Source organism: Salmo salar, chromosome 04 (assembly GCF_965601325.2).
Source record: "Salmo salar chromosome 04, fSalSal1, whole genome shotgun sequence".
NCBI lineage: Eukaryota > Metazoa > Chordata > Actinopteri > Salmoniformes > Salmonidae > Salmo > Salmo salar.
In genome coordinates, this window is record NC_138294.1 from 62942482 (window position 1) to 62961944 (window position 19463).

A 19463-nucleotide genomic window follows, 5' to 3' on the forward strand; every position below is an offset into this window, starting at 1 on the left:
TAGTTGTCTTTTTGCACTGAGTCAATTCCTCACGCTGCTGTTTCCAACGTCTTATCATCGACTCATTAAGACCAAGCTCCCGTGCAGCAGCTCTTTTTCCTTTTCCAACAGCCAGATCAATCGCCTTCAACTTGAAAGCTGCATCATATGCATTTCTCTGTGTCTTTGCCATGATGAGGGTGACAAAATGACTACCGTAATCAGAATGGATGGGAAGTTTGAGAGCGCTCGATTTAATCTAAACAGTAAACAAAAAAGTTGTTTGACCTTAACCTTTTCGGCAATTTCATTGGTCTAATGAAAGCTTCATGCCGCCAGAAAACTGAGCACGTCACAGAATGTGTTTTTTTTTTTTTTAAATAAATAAATTGAAAGCGGGAAAATTCCATATATTAGCCGCGTCATTGTTTAAGCCGCGAGGTTCAAAGCCTGGGAAAAAAGTTGCGGCTTATAGTCCGGAATTTACGGTAGCTAAATGATCCATGGTATGACCAACTTAAAACAATTCCAAATGTTAGCTTAGTCGAACCCCTCTCCCCACAGAATACTTTTAGGGGTTAACCTACTTTCTTTTAAAATAAGTACAAATGAATGATAAAAAAAAAAAACATTTTACGAAGTTTACATTTAGGGAGTTTGGCAAATGCCTTTGAAGTGGAAAACTGAAAATCACAAGGATCAAAGACAAGTAGAGTTGCTTCCTTGTTCTTATGAACTTGTAATGGTGGCTAATGTCTTAATGCTGGGGCAACAATAGCCCCAGTAGCACAAAAGGCAAAGAGCCAACATGAATCCAATTAAACATAGACAACATGTTGTGACCAAACAAGTTAATCTTTAAATTGACTGAAATCATTCAAACTGGGAGGAAATTACTGCATTTTGGACTAGTAAAAAATACTTCTGAAAAATACACAATTAACTTTTTAATCTGGACTGTATTGCATCATGAATCAACATGCCTTGACACATCCTGACCCAAATGTTGACTCTTTATGGCTACAATGATAGCATCCAAAATATGGGGAAATTTCTCAAAAGGAAATAGTTTAAAAATACAGACCAGGGACATTGGTGTACAAAAAAAAAAGTGGGGGGATAAATGTGCTAGACTTTTGAGGCTAATCACTGCTTGCGCTCTCTTTCTGCCTGGTCTAGTACTACCAGTCTGAACAAACAGCCCTGACCTGCCTATTAACAGCCTTGCTCTGAGATTTCAGCGAAAGACCCATGCCTGTGTGCCAGGAACAGCCAGACACTGGCTGGACTCTGTCCCCTGACACAGCCAGCTGATAAGCCCACTGCAGACTGCCTTCAGCACACCACCTAGGATGCATCTGAATAGTGTGAAGAGTCCTCCACTCCTTGTTTCATCTCCATTATGCACTGAACAGAAAGAAACTGGACAATGATAGCAATTTCTTATTATATGAGGCACTGATTGTATTGCTTTCACCTTTGTTGTGTCAAAACAGTGGGAAGAGGGGAGGAACCTCGTCAATGCATTTTGAGGCGGCGGCGAGAGGACGCAAGCAATCAAGGGAAGACTCTAGATTAATCTGCTACATCGTAGCCGCCAGGCAGAACAAGAGAAAAGTTGAATTACAGTTCACTGAGTTTACCTCTGGAAGCGCTCCTGCTGCTCTCTCTGCTTGCGTATCTCGGGGAACTGTCTCTCATAGTACTCTCTGGTGCGGCTATCTTTGGCCTTGCGACGCGGGTTGTTCTCCATTCGCTCCACCTTCTTCTCCCACGCCTCCATCAGCTGGTCATAGCGCTGGCAGATGTTCTGTTCCTGAACCACACAATAATACACATTTATAAAAAGGGGATTTGAATGTTGAGGTACAAAATGATGATGATGACCTTAAGCAAACCTTAGCCATGGTTAAGTAGAATGTATCCAAAAATCACACATTTTCTGCTGATGATACCCTGCCCTATTGGTCATATTTCACCTCTCAAAACATAATGCTGGCCACAACTGTCAAATCCAGAAAGTTCCATTTTCCATCTTGGACTTGAAATGTTTGATGTGGAACATTACGGCTTTTACAAATGATGTGCATTAACCAAGCATTTACTGTTGCAAAAGAGAAGAGCTAGAGAGAGTCCCATACACGGAGGACAATACAGCCTTGTTTCCACTCAACCAGCAAGGGCCAAACAATCCACCTTCCTCTTGGCAGGTGGCCAAGCTGCGCACTGTGCTGCAATTGTCCTGACCCTGCCTGGAAGCAGCCAGCTAAAAGTCGCACTCAGTTAACCATAGCAAAGCTACCTTTATCATTTAAAAAAGGAAAACGTTTACAATGGGGGTGATCATTAGTAAAAACTATATTTAACTATGGGCTGACTAACTGATAAGAGTAATTTCGCTAGCCAGTGCTGTTTCGGTCTGAGGTCTGTCCCTTGATGTCATTGGTTACTCAATCCATTGACTATTGGAAAGCCACTGATTGGACTTGCAGTACCATACTAGTAGGGATGCAAGGAGATACCCTGTTCAAACAGAATTAGTGTTATAAACATGTCAACCATGAAATTATGAAACCAATAAGAGGGCATGTAAGCTGAAGCTAGTGTGCGTGACTGCCACCTATTAATTTAAAATTCAATTGGCGTCAGAGACCTGCAGAGGACAATAAAACGCCACCAAATTGAGAAACGCGATGCAGTTTAACATACCGTGTACGCATACAGTTAGAGTTTGCAAATGGGGTAAACAATCAAAGTATTATTGGCCATGGTCCGTTTGGGTCATCTTTATGAGAGCACAGCTTGTGTGGTGGAGATTTACGACCATGTCAGTCAGGCTGTCCGTGTGTGTTTGGGTTCAATTGTGTGTATCAGTCTGTTTTGTCCAAAGCATTCAACACATTCCTTGAAGTTTCCTTCCCTTGAATCCCTCCCTCAACAGCAGGGAGAGAGACTTACCCTTTGTTTACGAGCATGGTTCCTTCTCTTGAAAAACAGAATCAGCTTCTTCCTCATCACTTGATTACTGGGAGAGAGATGAAACAAAATTGTTCAGTGAGGTGTGCACTGATCTAGGGTCCATAGGGACACTACTGTTACTGTAAACAATATAACAAAATGATCCTGTAGGAAATAGTAAACAGGTACACAATATTATATGCTCACAAAACATGCCTATTTAATAGCACTAAAATAGTCAACCTAACAATCTGACTTTCACCTCTCCATGGATATAAAGAAATCGATAAGGAGAGGATCCTGTATCAACAACCCAACCGCTGTCCATCATTGGTCAAAAAGAGCTGGGCAAACAACATCACTACTTCCTTCCTACAACACAGCAGCAGACTGCAGAGTCATTACTTTAGAGGGGCACCAAAGCCATAGAGGGGAGAAAACATCTGTGGTGTAGTAAATAGCATTCTCTCCAAAAGCAACATGCAGTGCATGAGGTATTTCACAAAGAGATTGCAGACACAGTAAACAATCCTGAAGAAACAGGGTCATTTTAGATGTTATTTACATGCCGTCTGATCGGTGTGTAGCAAGTACTTTACACACACGGGCCATGGGAGGTGCTCTCATTACCTTAACTAGGGTTGCAAAGGGTCGGGAACTTTCCGGTAAATGTCAGTAATTTTTCTGGAAATTTTCCATGGGAAGTTACGCCAGGGAATTTTGCTTAAATTCATTAAAAAAAAGTTAGCTTATAACAGTGAACCTTTTCTGTTGGATACAGAAAGCAATTCTAGGTCTTGTGGCATATTTTGGTTTAACTATCCCCAATTCAATGAATTGCACCTTCCGCATGCACAGTGCACTCTTCCATCACATGTATAGTCGTGGCCAAAAGTTTTGAGAATGACACAAATATTAATTTTCAAAGTCTGCTGCCTCAGTTTGTATGATGGCAATTTGCATATACCGTAATTTCCGGACTATTAAGCGCACCTGAATATAAGCTGCACCCACTGAATTTAAAAAATATATATTATTTTGAACATAAATAAGCCGCACATGTCTATAAGCCGCAGGTGCCTACCGGTACATTGAAACAAATTAACTTTACACAGGCTTTAACGAAACACGGTTGTAACAAAAATAGGCTTTAACGAAACACGGCTTGTAACAAAAAATTTAAAATTAGCAGTAAACAGTAGCCTACAAAGAAAGTCATTGGTCACTATCTTCCTCCTCCTGTGCACTGAAACCATCTCCTTCGGTGTCGGAGTTGAATAGCCTCAGAATTGCTTCATCCGATACTGGATCGTTTTCATTGTTGCTCTCGTCACTTTAATCCGGAGGCAAATCCCCCGCTGAGCCCTGTTCAACACGCAGCAGTCCAGCCTTTCGAAACCCGTTGATGATAGTGGATTTTTTGACAATGCTCCACGCTGTCAGGACCCACAAATTTGAAAGCTGAAAAAATCCATATATTAGCCGCGCTATTGTTTAAGCAGCGAAGTTCAAAGCGTGGGAGAAAAGTTGCGGCTTATAGTCCGGAATTTTCGGTACTCCAGAATGTTATGAAGAGTGATCAGATGAATTGCAATTTATTTCAAAGTCCCTCTTTGCCATGCAAATGAACTGAATCCCCCAAAAACATTTCCACTGCATTTCAGCCCTGCCACAAAAGGACTAGCTGACATCATGTCAGTGATTCTCTCGTTAACACAGGTGTGAGTGTTGACGAGGACAAGGCTGGAGATCACTCTGTCAAGCTGATTGAGTTCAAATAACAGACTGGAAGCTTCAAAAGGAGGGTGGTGCTTGGAATCATTGTTCTTCCTCTGTCAACCATGGTTACCTGCAAGGAAACACGTGCAGTCATCATTGCTTTGCACAAAAAGGGCTTCACAGGCAAGAATATTGCTGCCAGTAAGATTGCACCTAAATCAACCATTTATCGGATCATCAAGAATGACAAGGAGAGCAGTTCAATTGTTGTGAAGAAGGCTTCAGGGAGCCCATGAAAGTCCAGCAAGCACCAGGATGGTCTCCTAAAGTTGATTCAGCTGCGGGATCGGGGCACCACCAGTACAGAGCTTGCTCAGGAATGACAGCAGGCAGGTGTGAGTGCATCTGCACGCACAGTGAGGCGAAGACTTTTGGAGGATGGCCTGGTGTCAAGAAGGGCAGCAAAGAAGCCCCTTCTCTCCAGGAAAAACATCAGGGACAGGCTGATATTCTGCAAAAGGTACAGGGATTGGACTGCTGAGGACTGGGGTAAAGTCATTTTCTCTGATGAATCCCCTTTCCGATTGTTTGGGGTATCCGGAAAAAAGCTTGTCCAGAGAAGACAAGGTGAGCGCTACCATCAGTCCTGTGTCATGCCAACAGTAAAGCATCCTGAGACCATTCATGTGAGGGGTTGCTTCTCAGCCAAGGGAGTGGGCTCACTCACAATTTTGCCTAAGAACACAGCCCTGAATAAAGAATGGTACCAACACATCCTCCGAGAGCAACTTCTCCCAACCATCCAGGAACAGTTTGGTGACGAACAATGCCTTTTCCAGCATGATGGAGCACCTTTCCATAAGGCAAAAGTGATAACTAAGTGGCTCGGGGAACAAAACATCAATATTTTGGGTCCATGGCCAGGAAACTCCCCAGACCTTAATCCCCTTGAGAACTTGTGGTCAATCCTCAAGAGGCGGGTAGACAAACAAAACCCCACAAATTCTGACAAACTCCAAGCATTGATTGTGCAAGAATGGGCTGCCATCAGTCAGGATGTGGCCCAGAAGTTAATTGACAGCATGCCAGGGCAGATTGCAGAGGTCTTGAAAAAGAAGGGTCAACACTGCAAATATTGACTCTTTGCATCAACTTCATGTAATTGTCAATAAAAGCCTTTGACACTTAGGAAATGCTTGTAATTATACTTCAGGATTCCATAGTAACATCTGACAAAAATATCTAAGGACACTGAGGCAGCAGACTTGTTGAAAATTAATATTTAGGTCATTCTCAAAACTTTTGGCCACGACTGTATAGCTGACTCTCAAAATCTTGCACACTAATGAGATGATATAGAGCCCACACTACTACACTGCCTGAGTCAAGGACTACATACTTTCTGGTAAGTTTTGATTACGATACTGGGTGGGGTGAATAAATTGTATATGACATTTTTTGATAACTAGTAAATAGTCATCACTGCAGCTAATGTAGAAGGAAAAGCTGTGTACATTTGCAAATACTGTGCCAAATCATATGTGAAGAAGGCAACAAAGATGCAGAATCATCTGGCCAAGTGCATAAAGCTCCCCCAGCGCTCATAAACAAGCAACCTCTGACGAAAGCCCCTCTACTTCAATTCAAGGTGAAAATTATGAATCAGACACCTTATCAATAGCAACAGCTCATGGTCCTCCTGAATCAGAAGATTTTTTTTTACTCAATGGAGGAACGTAGTCAGAGAAATGCTGATGAATGTTTTGCTTGAGCTGTGTATGCAACTGGTTCACCTCTGATGCTCACAGGCAATGTGTATTGGAAGAGATTTCTGAATGTTCTTCGCCCAGCATACACCCCTCCAACCAGACATGCTTTATCCACCCATTTGCTGGATGCAGAGTTCAACAGAGATCAAGGTCAAGCAAATCATAGAGAAAGCAGAGTGCATTACAATCATCTCTGATGGGTGGTCGAATGTTCGTGGGCAAGGAATAGTTAACTACATCATCTCCACCACTCAACCAGTATTCTACAAGAGCACAGACAAGGGACAACAGACACACCGGTCTCTACATTGCAGATGAGCTGAAGGCGGTAATCAATGACCTTGGACCACAGAAGGTATTTGTACTGGTGACAGACAACGCTGTGAACATGAAGGCTGCTTGGTCTAAAGTGGAGGAGTCCTAACCCTCACATCACACCCATTGGCTGTGCTGCTCATGCATTGACTCTGCTCCTCAAGGACATCATGGCACTGAAAACAATGGATACACTCCACAAAAGAGCCAACGAAATGGTTAGGTATGTGAAGGGTCATCAAGTTATAGCAGCAATCTACCTCACCAAGCAAAGTGAGAAGAATAACAGCACCACATTGACGTTGCCCAGCAACACCCGTTGGAGTGGTGGTGTCATGTTTGACAGTCTCCTGGAGGGGAAGGAGTCTCTCCAAGAAATGGCCATATCACAGTCTGCCGATATGGACAGCCCCATCAAGAGGATCCTCCTGGATTATGTATTTTGGGAGAGAGTGATAAGCAGCCTGAAACCTATAGCAGTAGCCATTGCACAGATTGAGGTAGACAATGCCATTCTGTCTGATGTTCAGACTCTACTTGCGGATGTAAGAGAAGAAATCCGTACTGCCCTGCCCACTTCACTGTGGCGCCAAGCAGAGGAAACTGCAGTTCTGAAAGACATCAAAAAGAGTGAAGACTTCTGCCTGAAGCCCATACACGCCACAGCGTACATGTTGGACCCCAAGTATGCTGGCAAGAGCATCCTGTCTGGTGCAGAGATTAACAAGGCCTATGGTATCATCATTGCTGTGTCTCACCACCTTGGCCTGGATGAGGTTCTTGAAAGTACACTTCCAAGCAAGGGCTGTGGGATGGAGATGCAATATGGCAGTCGTGCCAACACATCTCATCAACCACCTGGTGGGAGGGACTTTCTGGATCTGAGGCTCTTTGCCCTGTTGCCTCAATCATCCTCCAAATCCCACCAACATCAGCTGCCTCAGAGCGCAACTGGTCCTTGCTTGGGAACACACACACACACCAAAGCCCGCAAAAGGCTGACCAATACAAGGGTTGAAGAATTGGTGGCCATCCGGGAAAATTTGAGGCTTTTTGAGCCTGACAACGAGCCATCCTCAACAAGGTTGGAAAGGGACAGTGAAGACAAGGCATCAGAGTCTGATGTTCAAGAGGTGGACATTGAGGAGGTCCAGGGAGAAGACATGGAAGCCTGAGAGGAAGACAACCAAAGCTTTAGTTTAGACTATGATTTTACAGATATATGTTGAAAACGTTTTTGGGAGATGCGATGGGTCATTGGGGATCATTCAATATTCCCTTTCTTTTGTTGTTCAGTGAAATCATTCCATGTGAAGGGTCAACTCATTTAATTAAAGTTACATTCGTAACTAAATGTTTACGGGTTTTTTTCTATTGGAAGGATTTAATCATCATTTGCAATTATGCCTACTTATGATAAGGTAAAAGGTTTATGTTTCTGTCTCCATATGATATGGTAAATATATCCAATGCAAAAAAACATCTACATTTAAATGGTATTAATATCAATTTGCATATATTTCCATTAATTCCCATATATTCCTGTTAATTCCCACAGAACGTTTCCACCTCTGAATATTCCCAAAATGTGCAACCCTACATACCATCGCTGAGGGGTAAGAACAGTGGTTGGGCCACCTTAAGCACAGAGAAGACGTAAAGTCCTCAACCGTAGGCCAGTTTCTCATGGTTAGACCCACACAGCCTGGCCTTCAACCCTACCATCTACACCACTACATTAACCTAGCTATATGTTTCCTTCATTTTACACCGACGGATCCTCTTTTTCAATCTTTCTCACGTGTGTCAACGGAGCAAACAGAGAATTCATGACCCAGCTGACAGTGCAGACAAAACTCAACCATTAGTTATCAAAATAGAGGTTCATATACACACACTTCTATATATATATACACACACCATACATGCAAGAAACAAAGTGCATACTCACGTCTTTATGTTGTCATGGTAAACTTTTGTATCCGATGGCTGATTATATAGGGGCTAAGAAAAAGGGAGGGGGGGGGGTAGAAATCAGTCTAAGTAATGACTTTCATTAGCTACTAGTATTATAATAGCTCAACTCATTGCTACCATATGCAGTTTTTCAAAGAACCTCATCTAGGAAACAATCATTCAACCACTGAAAACCCCCTCAACCACCTACCAGTTCAACCTTAGGACCAAGACCTTCGAATATCTTATGGGCCTCTTCAGCTTTTTTCTGAAATGTAATAAAATACAATATGATGATAGTTAGTAGGTCTCAAAATAATAGAAACCCGTCACTCAAAGTAGTAGTCCTTTGTGATTTAACACACTGTGTCCTGCAGGCTCTGTGGTTCCGTGTTTATTACAGCTGCATAAACTCTTGCCAGCGTAGGACAATAACTATTTGGACACATTAATTTGTTAAATATCTTCCCTTTTTCCCCCTCAACTAGGTATAATTATATAAAAGAAACGCTCCAATATTTTAGACTCCCCAAGCGTCTGAACTCTGAAAATACCACATATTTTTTCCCAGGCAGCACTGTGCGGCGAATCTCCCTGCGCAAAAGAGGAAAGCCAAGGGAGATTGTCGGGCAAGGTTATAAAACGAGTTTCAATAAGAAGCTCAATCAGCTGAGCGAGTGACTGAATAAATTCTCCGAAGCATGTGATCTCCATGTACTGTATTTCCAAACTATTTTACATAACTAATAGGAATGTGTCCATCTCTGAAATCTTTTTGCATATTGTTTGCTTGTGATTTTTTGTGGTTTCTAAGCTTTTGTCCAAATTACACAAAGAATTGAGAAGCTACAGTTGTTTGAAAAGCAGACACACAATACAAAGACAGAAAATAGTGTTCCGGTAGAGTATAATTAATAGACCTTGGCAATAGTGACCGATCACGTATCACACAAGACCGTCAACTCTGTAAAATAACCTAAAAACACGTAAAAAAAATAAAAAAAAATATTCTCTTTTCATAAAAACTCTGCCCAGATACTGCTGTGGCAGATAACCAAGACCACAAGGGGAATGTTCTACGTGGCCCGTAGCTCTGCTCTCACAGGCTGGGCTGAGGAAAAGCCTTCCTGCTAAAAGGGTTAATGGCTGCCTGAAAAGGATGCAGTGCAGACACGACCAACAGTAACCTCCACACACACACACAGACAGTCCCTCCCTTTTCCTTCTGCTAAAAAACACAAGATAGACGCAGTCTGTGGCTGTACTCCTTTGCTCAGCCGGGGGATTGCGCGGGAGCAGTTGGCACTCCCTCACATGCTACCTGCCTTACCTGGGACCACTTTAGAGATAACCGTTTTTCTACAGTAAAAAGACTACAGTAGCCACTAGGATGTAGACAAACAAGGCAACCATGACTGCAGATGTATAACATAGCAGTAAACCTATTTACGGTAGTCTCAAAATGATTAAACATTTATATTATGTAATACATTTTATTTTCATTTCTATTTCAAAATGGAGCACACTTTGTTAATAGCATGTATTAAATCATATGAAATAAAGTAATTCAAATAATTTGACTCACCCACATCATTATACCTGGATGCAAAAGCATCAACTCTGAAACAGTTTTATTTGTTTGGGCTAATGGGTAATAGCTTCTACCTGAGCACATGGCACATGGTAATTGCATGCAATTCACATATTCCGTGTAGATGCCGATAATTAGCATAACACTCTGTACTCAGTCCCTCTTTCCCATTTGTTCATTGAGCAGCGTTGCTGTGTGAGCCAGGCGGGGGAGAGCTACTATAGCGCTGCACAATTCACAGCCATGTCGCGGACGCAGGCGGTGACTCCACTTCCGGCAGGCATAATTTTTTGGGAGAGCTGGGACACTCTTTACGATTTTATACTCACCCTTTCTCTCTCCAAATGTCTCACTCGCTGACAGAAATACACACGAGCAAAATACACACATACACACAACTCCACAGGGACCGTCTTGAAAAAATGTCAATGATGCATGAACAACAAGACTTCACGGAATCCTGGATGACATTCAAGCCTTTCTAGCCCTAGAAACTTATACACAAGCATTGTAAGACTTAAGTATTGCTTTGCATTGCCCCGCCAGATTCATAACTTTTTGCATGTATGGAGTAGATAACAGTACAGCGTGGTAAAACAACCAGAGACATGGAGAGTTGTCTGTGTAGTCACAGGTATAATAAAGGTGGAGTGCAGCATGTGTACAGTAGAGGAGGATTCCCTGGTAAACCCACCCTGTTCTCGTCATAGATGATCTGGACAATGCTGCGGTGCTTGTTGTGTTCCTGTGGTATGGGGGGAGGGGTCACTGGCTTTTCTGGCTCCACTGGCTTCGCCGCTTCCTCCTCCAGTTGTTGCTAAGAGACAACATCAACACATCACCTCTGTCAATAAACGAGTGTGTGCTCAGACAAACACACACAGGAAAATATATGGTAAACTTCCTCTCCTCCATAAATCATACAATTCTAAAATTAGGCATGGGTTTCATGCTGCATATTCACGCTTTCTAATTCCACCTCGTTTCAGCTAATGGTGGTGGCTGGACAGGAGGACAAGGCTCAGTGTTAATCTGATTCCAGTCTCTGATATGTGAGGCTCATGACGGATTATTCCCCACCCACTTGTTTTAGGGCATTTATTTTAAGAGCTCTGTAATGTAACTGATAATGGCTGATCTATGCACCATCTAAGACTGTTGACAGATAGTTGAACTTGTAGTGTGTGTCCAATAGCTGAACTGCTGTGTCTGTGTGCGTTTACATGCTTAAGTAAACAACCTGGTTATAGAAAGCCGCCTGAGATTAGGGGCTCCTGGAATACCTTGAATAAATAAATCCCAGAAAATCCTGGGAAAAGCTTCAGAAAAACATAAAAATGGACTTCTCCCAAAGCCAAGCACAGTTTACCTTCCTGTCTAATGAGTAGGGATTCCAAAAATATATGTTTTTTTCTATCCAACCACAAAAATGTTTAAAGCAAGTTAATGCTCGCGTCACCAGGTCAGGACAGGAAGAGCGCTTGACATAGCAAATAATCCCACAGGCAGGGGGGGAAACCTGTAGCTCTGCCTGGAAATGAGTGGCCCTCCCTGAGACTACTAGTTAACCTGTGGGGCTTAGCTTAAGGCCCTTTAACCATGCCTGGCTCACTTCCAACAGAGCCTGGTTCATTTCCACCTCCTCGTCACTGAGACAAGGCTTTTCACGCAGTTATAATATCTTGTGAAATATTTGTATTAGTGGGTATGTATGCATTACAAAAATAAATTTGTTTTAGGTCAATCAACATTCCATCAGATGTCATTTTGATGCATTTGGTTTATGGGCACTGTTTAAATCAACTCTAATATTTATGCTATTGGCTAGAGCTCCAAGATAGGAAATCTTTCTTATCAACACAAATCACAGAATATGAATAATTTCAACAGGTCTGGGGCAGGCTAGTAAAGTGTGTCATGTAACAATGGCCTAACCCACCTGCTTCTTCTTCAGCTTGAAGATCTGCTGCTCCACTTTAGCGATCTCTCTGTCCACACGGTCCATGCTCTGGATCAGCTCCTCCTTGGACAATCTGGAGGGCGAGCTGTCAGGCACCTCCCCCACATGGTGCAGCCCTCCTGGGGCCTGGGACTCGGCTTTCATGCCACTGAACTGGGTCTCCTGGAACACAGACAGAGAAAGTGTGAGTCCACTGCAGTCAACGAGGGTTCAATACATTGTGTATGTTTGAGATTGACTGCATTGTAGTTGGAATGCACAGTCACTGACGGACTGTACAGAATCTACAACTCAACTTGTATCCCAAATAAATTATCATTATGTGATCAAAATGAGCCATGCTGCACCACACTTTGCTGAAATCGATATCCTCAAACATATTGAAAGTCATTGAGGGTTTAATACATTGCTTTAGCCATCGTTTTCTATGTCTTTATTAGAACTAGGTAGCTAGGCGACGTGCACCTTCTTGACCTCCCCTACGTTGGCTCTGAGGCTGTCCTGGACCTGGTGGGACTGCAGGGATAAAATGATGCCCCCGGGCAGGGCACCGCGGGCGAAGTGGGCCTCGGAGACAGTCTCCATGCGGGGCCGCTTGGCCTCCAGAGCCTCGTGGCCGTCAGCCTGCTGCTGGGAGGTGACACTGTGGAACTGCTGCTCGTAGCCATGACGTCTCTCTGGGGGCCTGGAGGGGGAAGGTAAACATCAGATCACACACTCCTCCTGATACAGGAATAACATCTATAGTGACTACCTTCTACAATGACTACCTTCTACAATAACATCTATGCCAGGGGTGCTCAAGTATTATTTGAGAAGGGCCGGTCACACAAATTTCCTAGGTGGCAAAAGTCCAGATGGATAGTCATTCATCAGCATAGCAACAAACCCCAACCCATGCTACCCCAAACTGTTGTTGTTGCAATTCTACATATTTTTCATGTCTAATGCATGTTAATATGATACCAGGGGTCATACATAGCCTTACCGAGATGCAAAGAATCTTGGTCGACTGAGAGTTGTCTGATCTTCCAACTAATTGATTGAATTTTAATGTATATTTTTCCATTTATAGACACATCCTATGAGTTTATCAAATCAACTTTATGCACTGAGATGGTCTGAGGCTTTAAGCGCACCGCTTGATGAAATAATGAAGACAAGTGACTAGGAAGGTGTCCGAATGCAATTGACTTGATTGTGCTCATATTTGTTGTGCGATAGATAAATAAAAGTTGACAAAAAAAATCCCTCATTCGTTGAGAAGAAAAAAAAGAAAAAGATTCCCTAAACCCTTGCTCTCTTTACGTGACACAAGTATGCGTCGCACGCACGTGACCAATAAGCCCTGACCTAAAGCATATCATAATCACATCAATAAAATCGGTTATAACAAACTCCAAACACATGACAGCAAAATGGATGCAGAGGATGTGACAAAAACTTGAAAACGGGGGAATGTTTACTTGTTACTCAGGAGGTAAAATGGGAACTCGGATGTGTAGAATAAATTTGACTAGTTGTGGAAAACACTGGAGATGAAGAAAAAGAATGTAAGGAGCAGGCACTGTGTTTATTATGTCTGCCAAACAGGTGCAGTTAGAATATAATAATTTTTCTGATCGTTTGAAGAATGTAAACAAATGATAAGCATACCAGAGTCTGTTGTAATGTATTTTTTTTGTTTAACAGCAAAGACTAAAATCAGTAGCATTCATTTGTGAAATGGAACAATTTATTTATTGTTCACGCTAATTATGCAAGGGTTGCTTTATTTTAAAACAAAAATGCTTGATTGCATTTCAAATCCTGAATGACTCACATGCTGTGTGATGACATGAACGAATTAATAATTGATTGATACAGTATTGAAATATTGGCCTAAGAAAGTTATGGTATTAAGACTAAACAGAATGCCCTCTTTAGCCTACAGCTCAATGGTGGTTATACAAGGCTGCTATACGAAGCCGACTAATGATAACATTACATATTATAAATGAGAGATAAAGAAAAATATCAGGTTCAACATTTTTGTAAATGTATTAAAATAAATACCTTATTTACATAAGTATTCAGACCCTTTGCTAGGAGACTCGAAATTGAGCTTAAATCAAATGTTATTTTTCACATGCACCGAATACAGGTATTCCTTAGTGAAATGCTTACAGTGAGGGAAAAAAGTATTTGATCCCATGCTGATTTTGTACGTTTGCCCACAGACAAAGAAATTATCAGTCTATAATTTTAGTGATTGGTTTATTTCAACAGTGAGACAGAATAACAACAAAAACGCATGTCAAAAATGTTATAAATTGATTTGCATTTTAATGAGGGAAATAAGTATTTGACCCCTCTGCAAAACATGACTTAGGCAAAACTCTTGTTGGCAATCAGAGGTTTCTTGTAGTTGGCCACCAAGTTTGCACACATCTCAGGAGGGATTTTGTCCCACTCCTCTTTGCAGATCTTCTCCAAGTCATTAAGGTTTCGAGGCTGACGTTTGGCAACTCGAACCTTCAGCTCCCTCCACAGATTTGATTGGATTAAGGTCTGGAGACTGGCTAGGCCACTCCAGGACCTTAATGTGCTTCTTGTTGAGCCACACCTTTGTTGCCTTGGCCGTGTGTTTTGGGTCATTGTTATGCTGGAATACCCATCCACTACCCATTTTCAATGCCCTGGCTGAGGGAAGGAGGTTCTCACCCAAGATTTGACGGTACATGACCCCGTCCATCGTCCCTTTGATGCAGTGAAGTTGTCCTGTCCCCTTAGCAGAAAAACACCCCCAAAGCATAATGTTTCCACCTCCATGTTTGACGATGGGGATGGTTTTCTTGGGGTCATAGGCAGCATTCCTCCTCCTCCAAACACAGCGAGTTGAGTTGATGCCAAAGAGCTCCATTTTGGTCTCATCTGACCACAACACTTTCACCCAGTTGTCCTCTGAATCATTCAGATGTTCATTGGCAAGCTTCAGACGGGCATGTATATGTGCTTTCTTGAGCAGGGGGACCTTGCAGGCCCTGCAGGATTTCAGTCCTTCACGGTGTAGTGTGTTACCAATTATTTTCTTGGTGACTATGGTCCCAGCTGCCTTGAGATCATTGACAAGATCCTCCCGTGTAGTTCTGGTCTGATTCCTCACCGTTCTCATGATCATTGCAACTCCACGAGGTGAGATCTTGCATGGAGCACCAGGCCGAGGGAGATTGACAGTTCTTATGTGTTTCTTCCATTTGCGAATAATCACACCAACTGTTGTCACCTTCTCACCAAGCTGCTTGGCGAAGGTCTTGTAGCCCATTCCAGCCTTGTGTAGGTCTACAATCTTGTCCTGACATCCTTTGAGAGCTCTTTGGTCTTGGCCATGGTGGAGAGTTTGGAATCTGATTGATTGATTGCTTCTGTGGACAGGTGTCTTTTATACAGGTAACAAACTCAGATTAGGAGCACTCCCTTTAAGAGTGTGCTCCTAATCTCAGCTCGTTACGTGTATAAAAGACACCTGGGAGCCAGAAATCTTTCTGATTGAGAGGGGGTCAAATACTTATTTCCCTCATTAAAATGCAAATCAATTTATAACATTTTTGACATGCGTTTTTCTGGATTTTTATGTTGTTATTCTGTCTCTCACTGTTCAAATAAACCTACCATTAAAATTATAGACTGATCATTTCTTTGTCAGTGGGCAAACTTACAAAATTAGCAGGGGATCAAATACTTTTTCCCCCTCACTGTACTTACAAGCCCTTAATCAACAATGCAGTTCAGAAAATACCCAAAAAAGTAAGAGATAAAAGTAACAAATAATTAAAGCGTAGCAGTAAATAACAATAGCGGGGCTATATAAAGGGGGGTACTGGTACAGAGTATGTCAATGTGCGGGGGCACCGGTGTCAAGGTAGTATGTACATGTAGGTAGAGTTATTAAAGTGATAATAGATCACAACAGAGTGTAGCAGCAGCATAGAAGAGTGGGGAGGGGCAATACAAATAGTCTGGGTAGCCATTTTATTATGTGTTCAGGAGTCTTACGGCTTGGGGGTAGAAGCTGTTTAGAAGCCTCTTGGACCTAGACTGGGCGCTCCAGTACTGCTTGCCGTGCAGTAGCAGAGAGAACAATCTATGACTAGGGTGGCCGGATTCTACGACAATTTTTAGGGCCTTCCTCTGACACTGCCTGGAATAGAGGTCCTGGATGGCAGGAAGCTTGGCCCCAGTGATGTACTGGGCTGTGCGCACTACCCTCTGTAGCGCCTTGCGGTCAGAGGCAGAGCAGTTGCAATACCAGGCAGAGATGAAACCCGTCAGGGTGCATGCAAGTGCATCCTGTTTTCATTGATCATCCTTGAGATGTTTCTAAAACTTGGAGTCCATCTGTGGTAAATTCAATTGATTGGGCATGATTAGGAAAGGCACACACCTGCCTAAATAAGGTCCCACAGTTGACAGTGCATGTCAGAGCAAATGCCAAGCCATGGGGTCGAAGGAATTGTCTGTAGAGCTCGGAAACAGGATTGTGTCGAGGCACAGATCTGGGGAAGGGTACCAAAACATTTCTGCAGCAATGAAGGTCCCCAAGAACACAGTGGCCTCCATCGATCTTAAATGGAAGAAGTTTGGAACCACCAAGACTCTTCCTAGAGCTGAATGCCAGGACAAACTGAGCAATCAGGGGGAGAAGGGCCGTGGTCAGGGAGGTGACCAAGAACCCAATGGTCACTCTGACAGAGCTCCAGAGTTCCTCTGTAAAGATGGGAGAACCTTCCAGAAGGACAACCCTCTCCGCAGCACTCCACCAAATTACGCCTTTATGGTAGTAGCCAGACAGAAGCCACTCCTCAGTAAAAGGCACGACAGCCAGCTTGGAGTTTGCCAAAATGGCACCTAAAGACTCTCAGACCATAAGAAACAAGATTCTCTGGTCTGATGAAACCAAGATTGTACTGTTTGGCCTGAATGCCAAGCGTCACGTCTGGAGGAAACCTGGCACCATTCCTACGGTGAAGCAAGGTGGCAGCAACATAGTGTGGGGGTGTTTTTCAGCGACAGGTACTGGGAGACTAGTCAGGATCGAGGCAAAGATGAACAGAGCAAAGTACAGAGAGATCCTTGATGAAAACCTACTCAGGACCTCAGACTGGGGTGAAGGTTCACCTTCCAACAGGACAACGACCTTAAGTACACAGCCAAGACAACTCAGGAGTAGCTTCAAGACAAGTCTCTGAATGTCATTGAGTGGCACAGCTAGAGCCGGACTTGAACATCTCTGGAGAGACCTGAAAATAGCTGAGCAGCAATGCGCCCCATCGAACCTGACAGAGCTTGAGAGGATCTGCAGAGAAGAATGGGAGAAACTCCCCAAATACAGGTGTGCCAAGCTTGTAGCGTCATACCCAAGAAGACTCGAGGCTGTAATTGCTTCCAAAGGAGCTTCAACAAAGCACTGAGTAAAATTTCTGAATACTCATGTAAATGTGATATGTTTATTTAAGAAATTATCAAACATTACTAAAAATCAGTTTTTGCTTTGTCATTATTGTGTGTAGATTGAGGAGGAAAAAAGCAAATTTCATACATTTTAGAATAAGGCTATAACCTAACAAAACGTGGAAAAAGTCAAGTGGTCTGAATACTTTCCAAAGGCACTGTATATGGATGATTTATAAAGCCAGGCACATTTAACAGTTAGACTATTGATTATAGACCTAATTAAGTTGGGGTTTCCCCTCTCCTCACTTTTCTTTCGGTACATTTTACCCCTTTTTCTTGTGATATCCAAACTGGTAGTTACAGTCTTGTCCCATCGCTGCAACTTCCGTACGGACTCGGGAGAGGCAGAGGTCGAGAGCCAAGCATCCCCCGAAACACAACCCTGCCAAGCTGCACTGCTTTCAGATACACTGCTCGCTTAACCCGGAAGCCACCAATGTGTCGGAGGAAACACGGTCCAACTGGTGAATTCAGCGTGCATGCGCATGGCCCTCCACAAGGAGTTGCCAGGGCACGATGAGACAAGGGCATCCCGGCTGGCTAAACCCTCCCCTAACCCGGACGACGCTGGGACAATTGTGCGCCGCGTCATGGGTCTCCCGGTCGCAGCCGGCTGTGAGACAGCCTGGGATCCAACCCGGGTCTGTAGTGACGCCTCTAGCACTACGATGCAGTGCCTTAAAACGCTGCCCCAATCGGGAGGGCCCCTCACTTTTTGTAGACAATTAAGGCAAGTGCTGTTTTTTCATCTAACGCTGCTGCTGCATCCGCTGCATTGTTCTCAATAGCAACATGCTGGGTAACTTTGCTATTATGCACATAGCAACACGGTTTAGAAAATGGAGCCAATTCAACAGTGCATTGATGTTTCAGAACCGCGGACAGCGACCGCTATCCAACACGGGAAAAAGGGCATTTGTTATAAAATAATATTTTTTTTAGGTGTTGTACCATTGTTCTTACGTAATATAACCATATACAATTGCAGTAGCACGTCTCAGTGATGGACCGCACCATCCCCACGGCATCCACAATGGACAGGCGAGAGTCAGACCGGTGTCTTGTACACCATAAAATAGAATTGTTACTACTGCTAGACTAAATTAATCTCGGGCAACCAACAGCCTATAGACCAGTTGACAGAATTGGGTGAGCCCTAGAAGCTGCATTCCGTATTGACCCTGTTCTGAGTCAGGATCCGGAACTCAGAACAGGGTTTTATGCACTAGTACATTCTATAGCAGGGATGTTCAATGTCGGTCCTGTAGGGCCGAAACACTTCTGGTTTTCGTCCTTTCCTTCAAAAACGTGGGACACCAGGTGAGTGCAAATAAAAACCAGAATTTAACAGCGCTGCTCTATAGGATGGTTTTCCAGACACCAGATAACGCCCAGTCCTAGACTAAAAGTCATGTGGAGACTCTCGATTGAAACTACTTCTTCGTCCAAGACTAGGCTTAATATGGGTCAGGTAAACTGGCCATACGAGTAGACCTTTTCTTTTGTGCTACTTTTAGGATAACTGAAAAATCCCAGAAATTACTGTCATCATCCCCCCAACAGACTATAATAACAGGCTTTTGAAGCGGAGGTGGCCGTTGGTATCGTTAAGTACCTCTCAGTTCCAGGGTGGAATTCCGAAAGCAAGGAAGGCCTTCGTCGACCTTGCTGGTCCTGCAGGTGACCTCTGTAGTCCGGGACGGTGAACTCCTCACACACACAC

At 43.3% G+C, this 19463-nt stretch overlaps 1 protein-coding gene across 6 annotated transcripts in view; it reads right to left on the minus strand.

Moving 5' to 3' along the window:
• Positions 1-19463, minus strand: part of LOC106603505 (nuclear receptor corepressor 1) — a 106991-nt gene that overhangs the window by 70333 nt on the left and 17195 nt on the right. For 5 of the 6 annotated variants that reach the window (XM_014197285.3, XM_014197282.3, XM_014197280.3 and 2 more), the window contains exons 3-10: positions 19356-19450; positions 12713-12932; positions 12227-12409; positions 10982-11104; positions 8908-8964; positions 8692-8744; positions 2938-3004; positions 1623-1795 (exon numbers count right to left, since the gene is read on the minus strand). In XM_014197285.3, the coding sequence (XP_014052760.3) occupies positions 1623-1795; positions 2938-3004; positions 8692-8744; positions 8908-8964; positions 10982-11104; positions 12227-12409; positions 12713-12932; positions 19356-19450 (971 nt within the window). The remainder of the gene's footprint in view (positions 1-1622; positions 1796-2937; positions 3005-8691; positions 8745-8907; positions 8965-10981; positions 11105-12226; positions 12410-12712; positions 12933-19355; positions 19451-19463) is intronic. The other variant, XM_082974608.1, reaches the window with a different exon arrangement.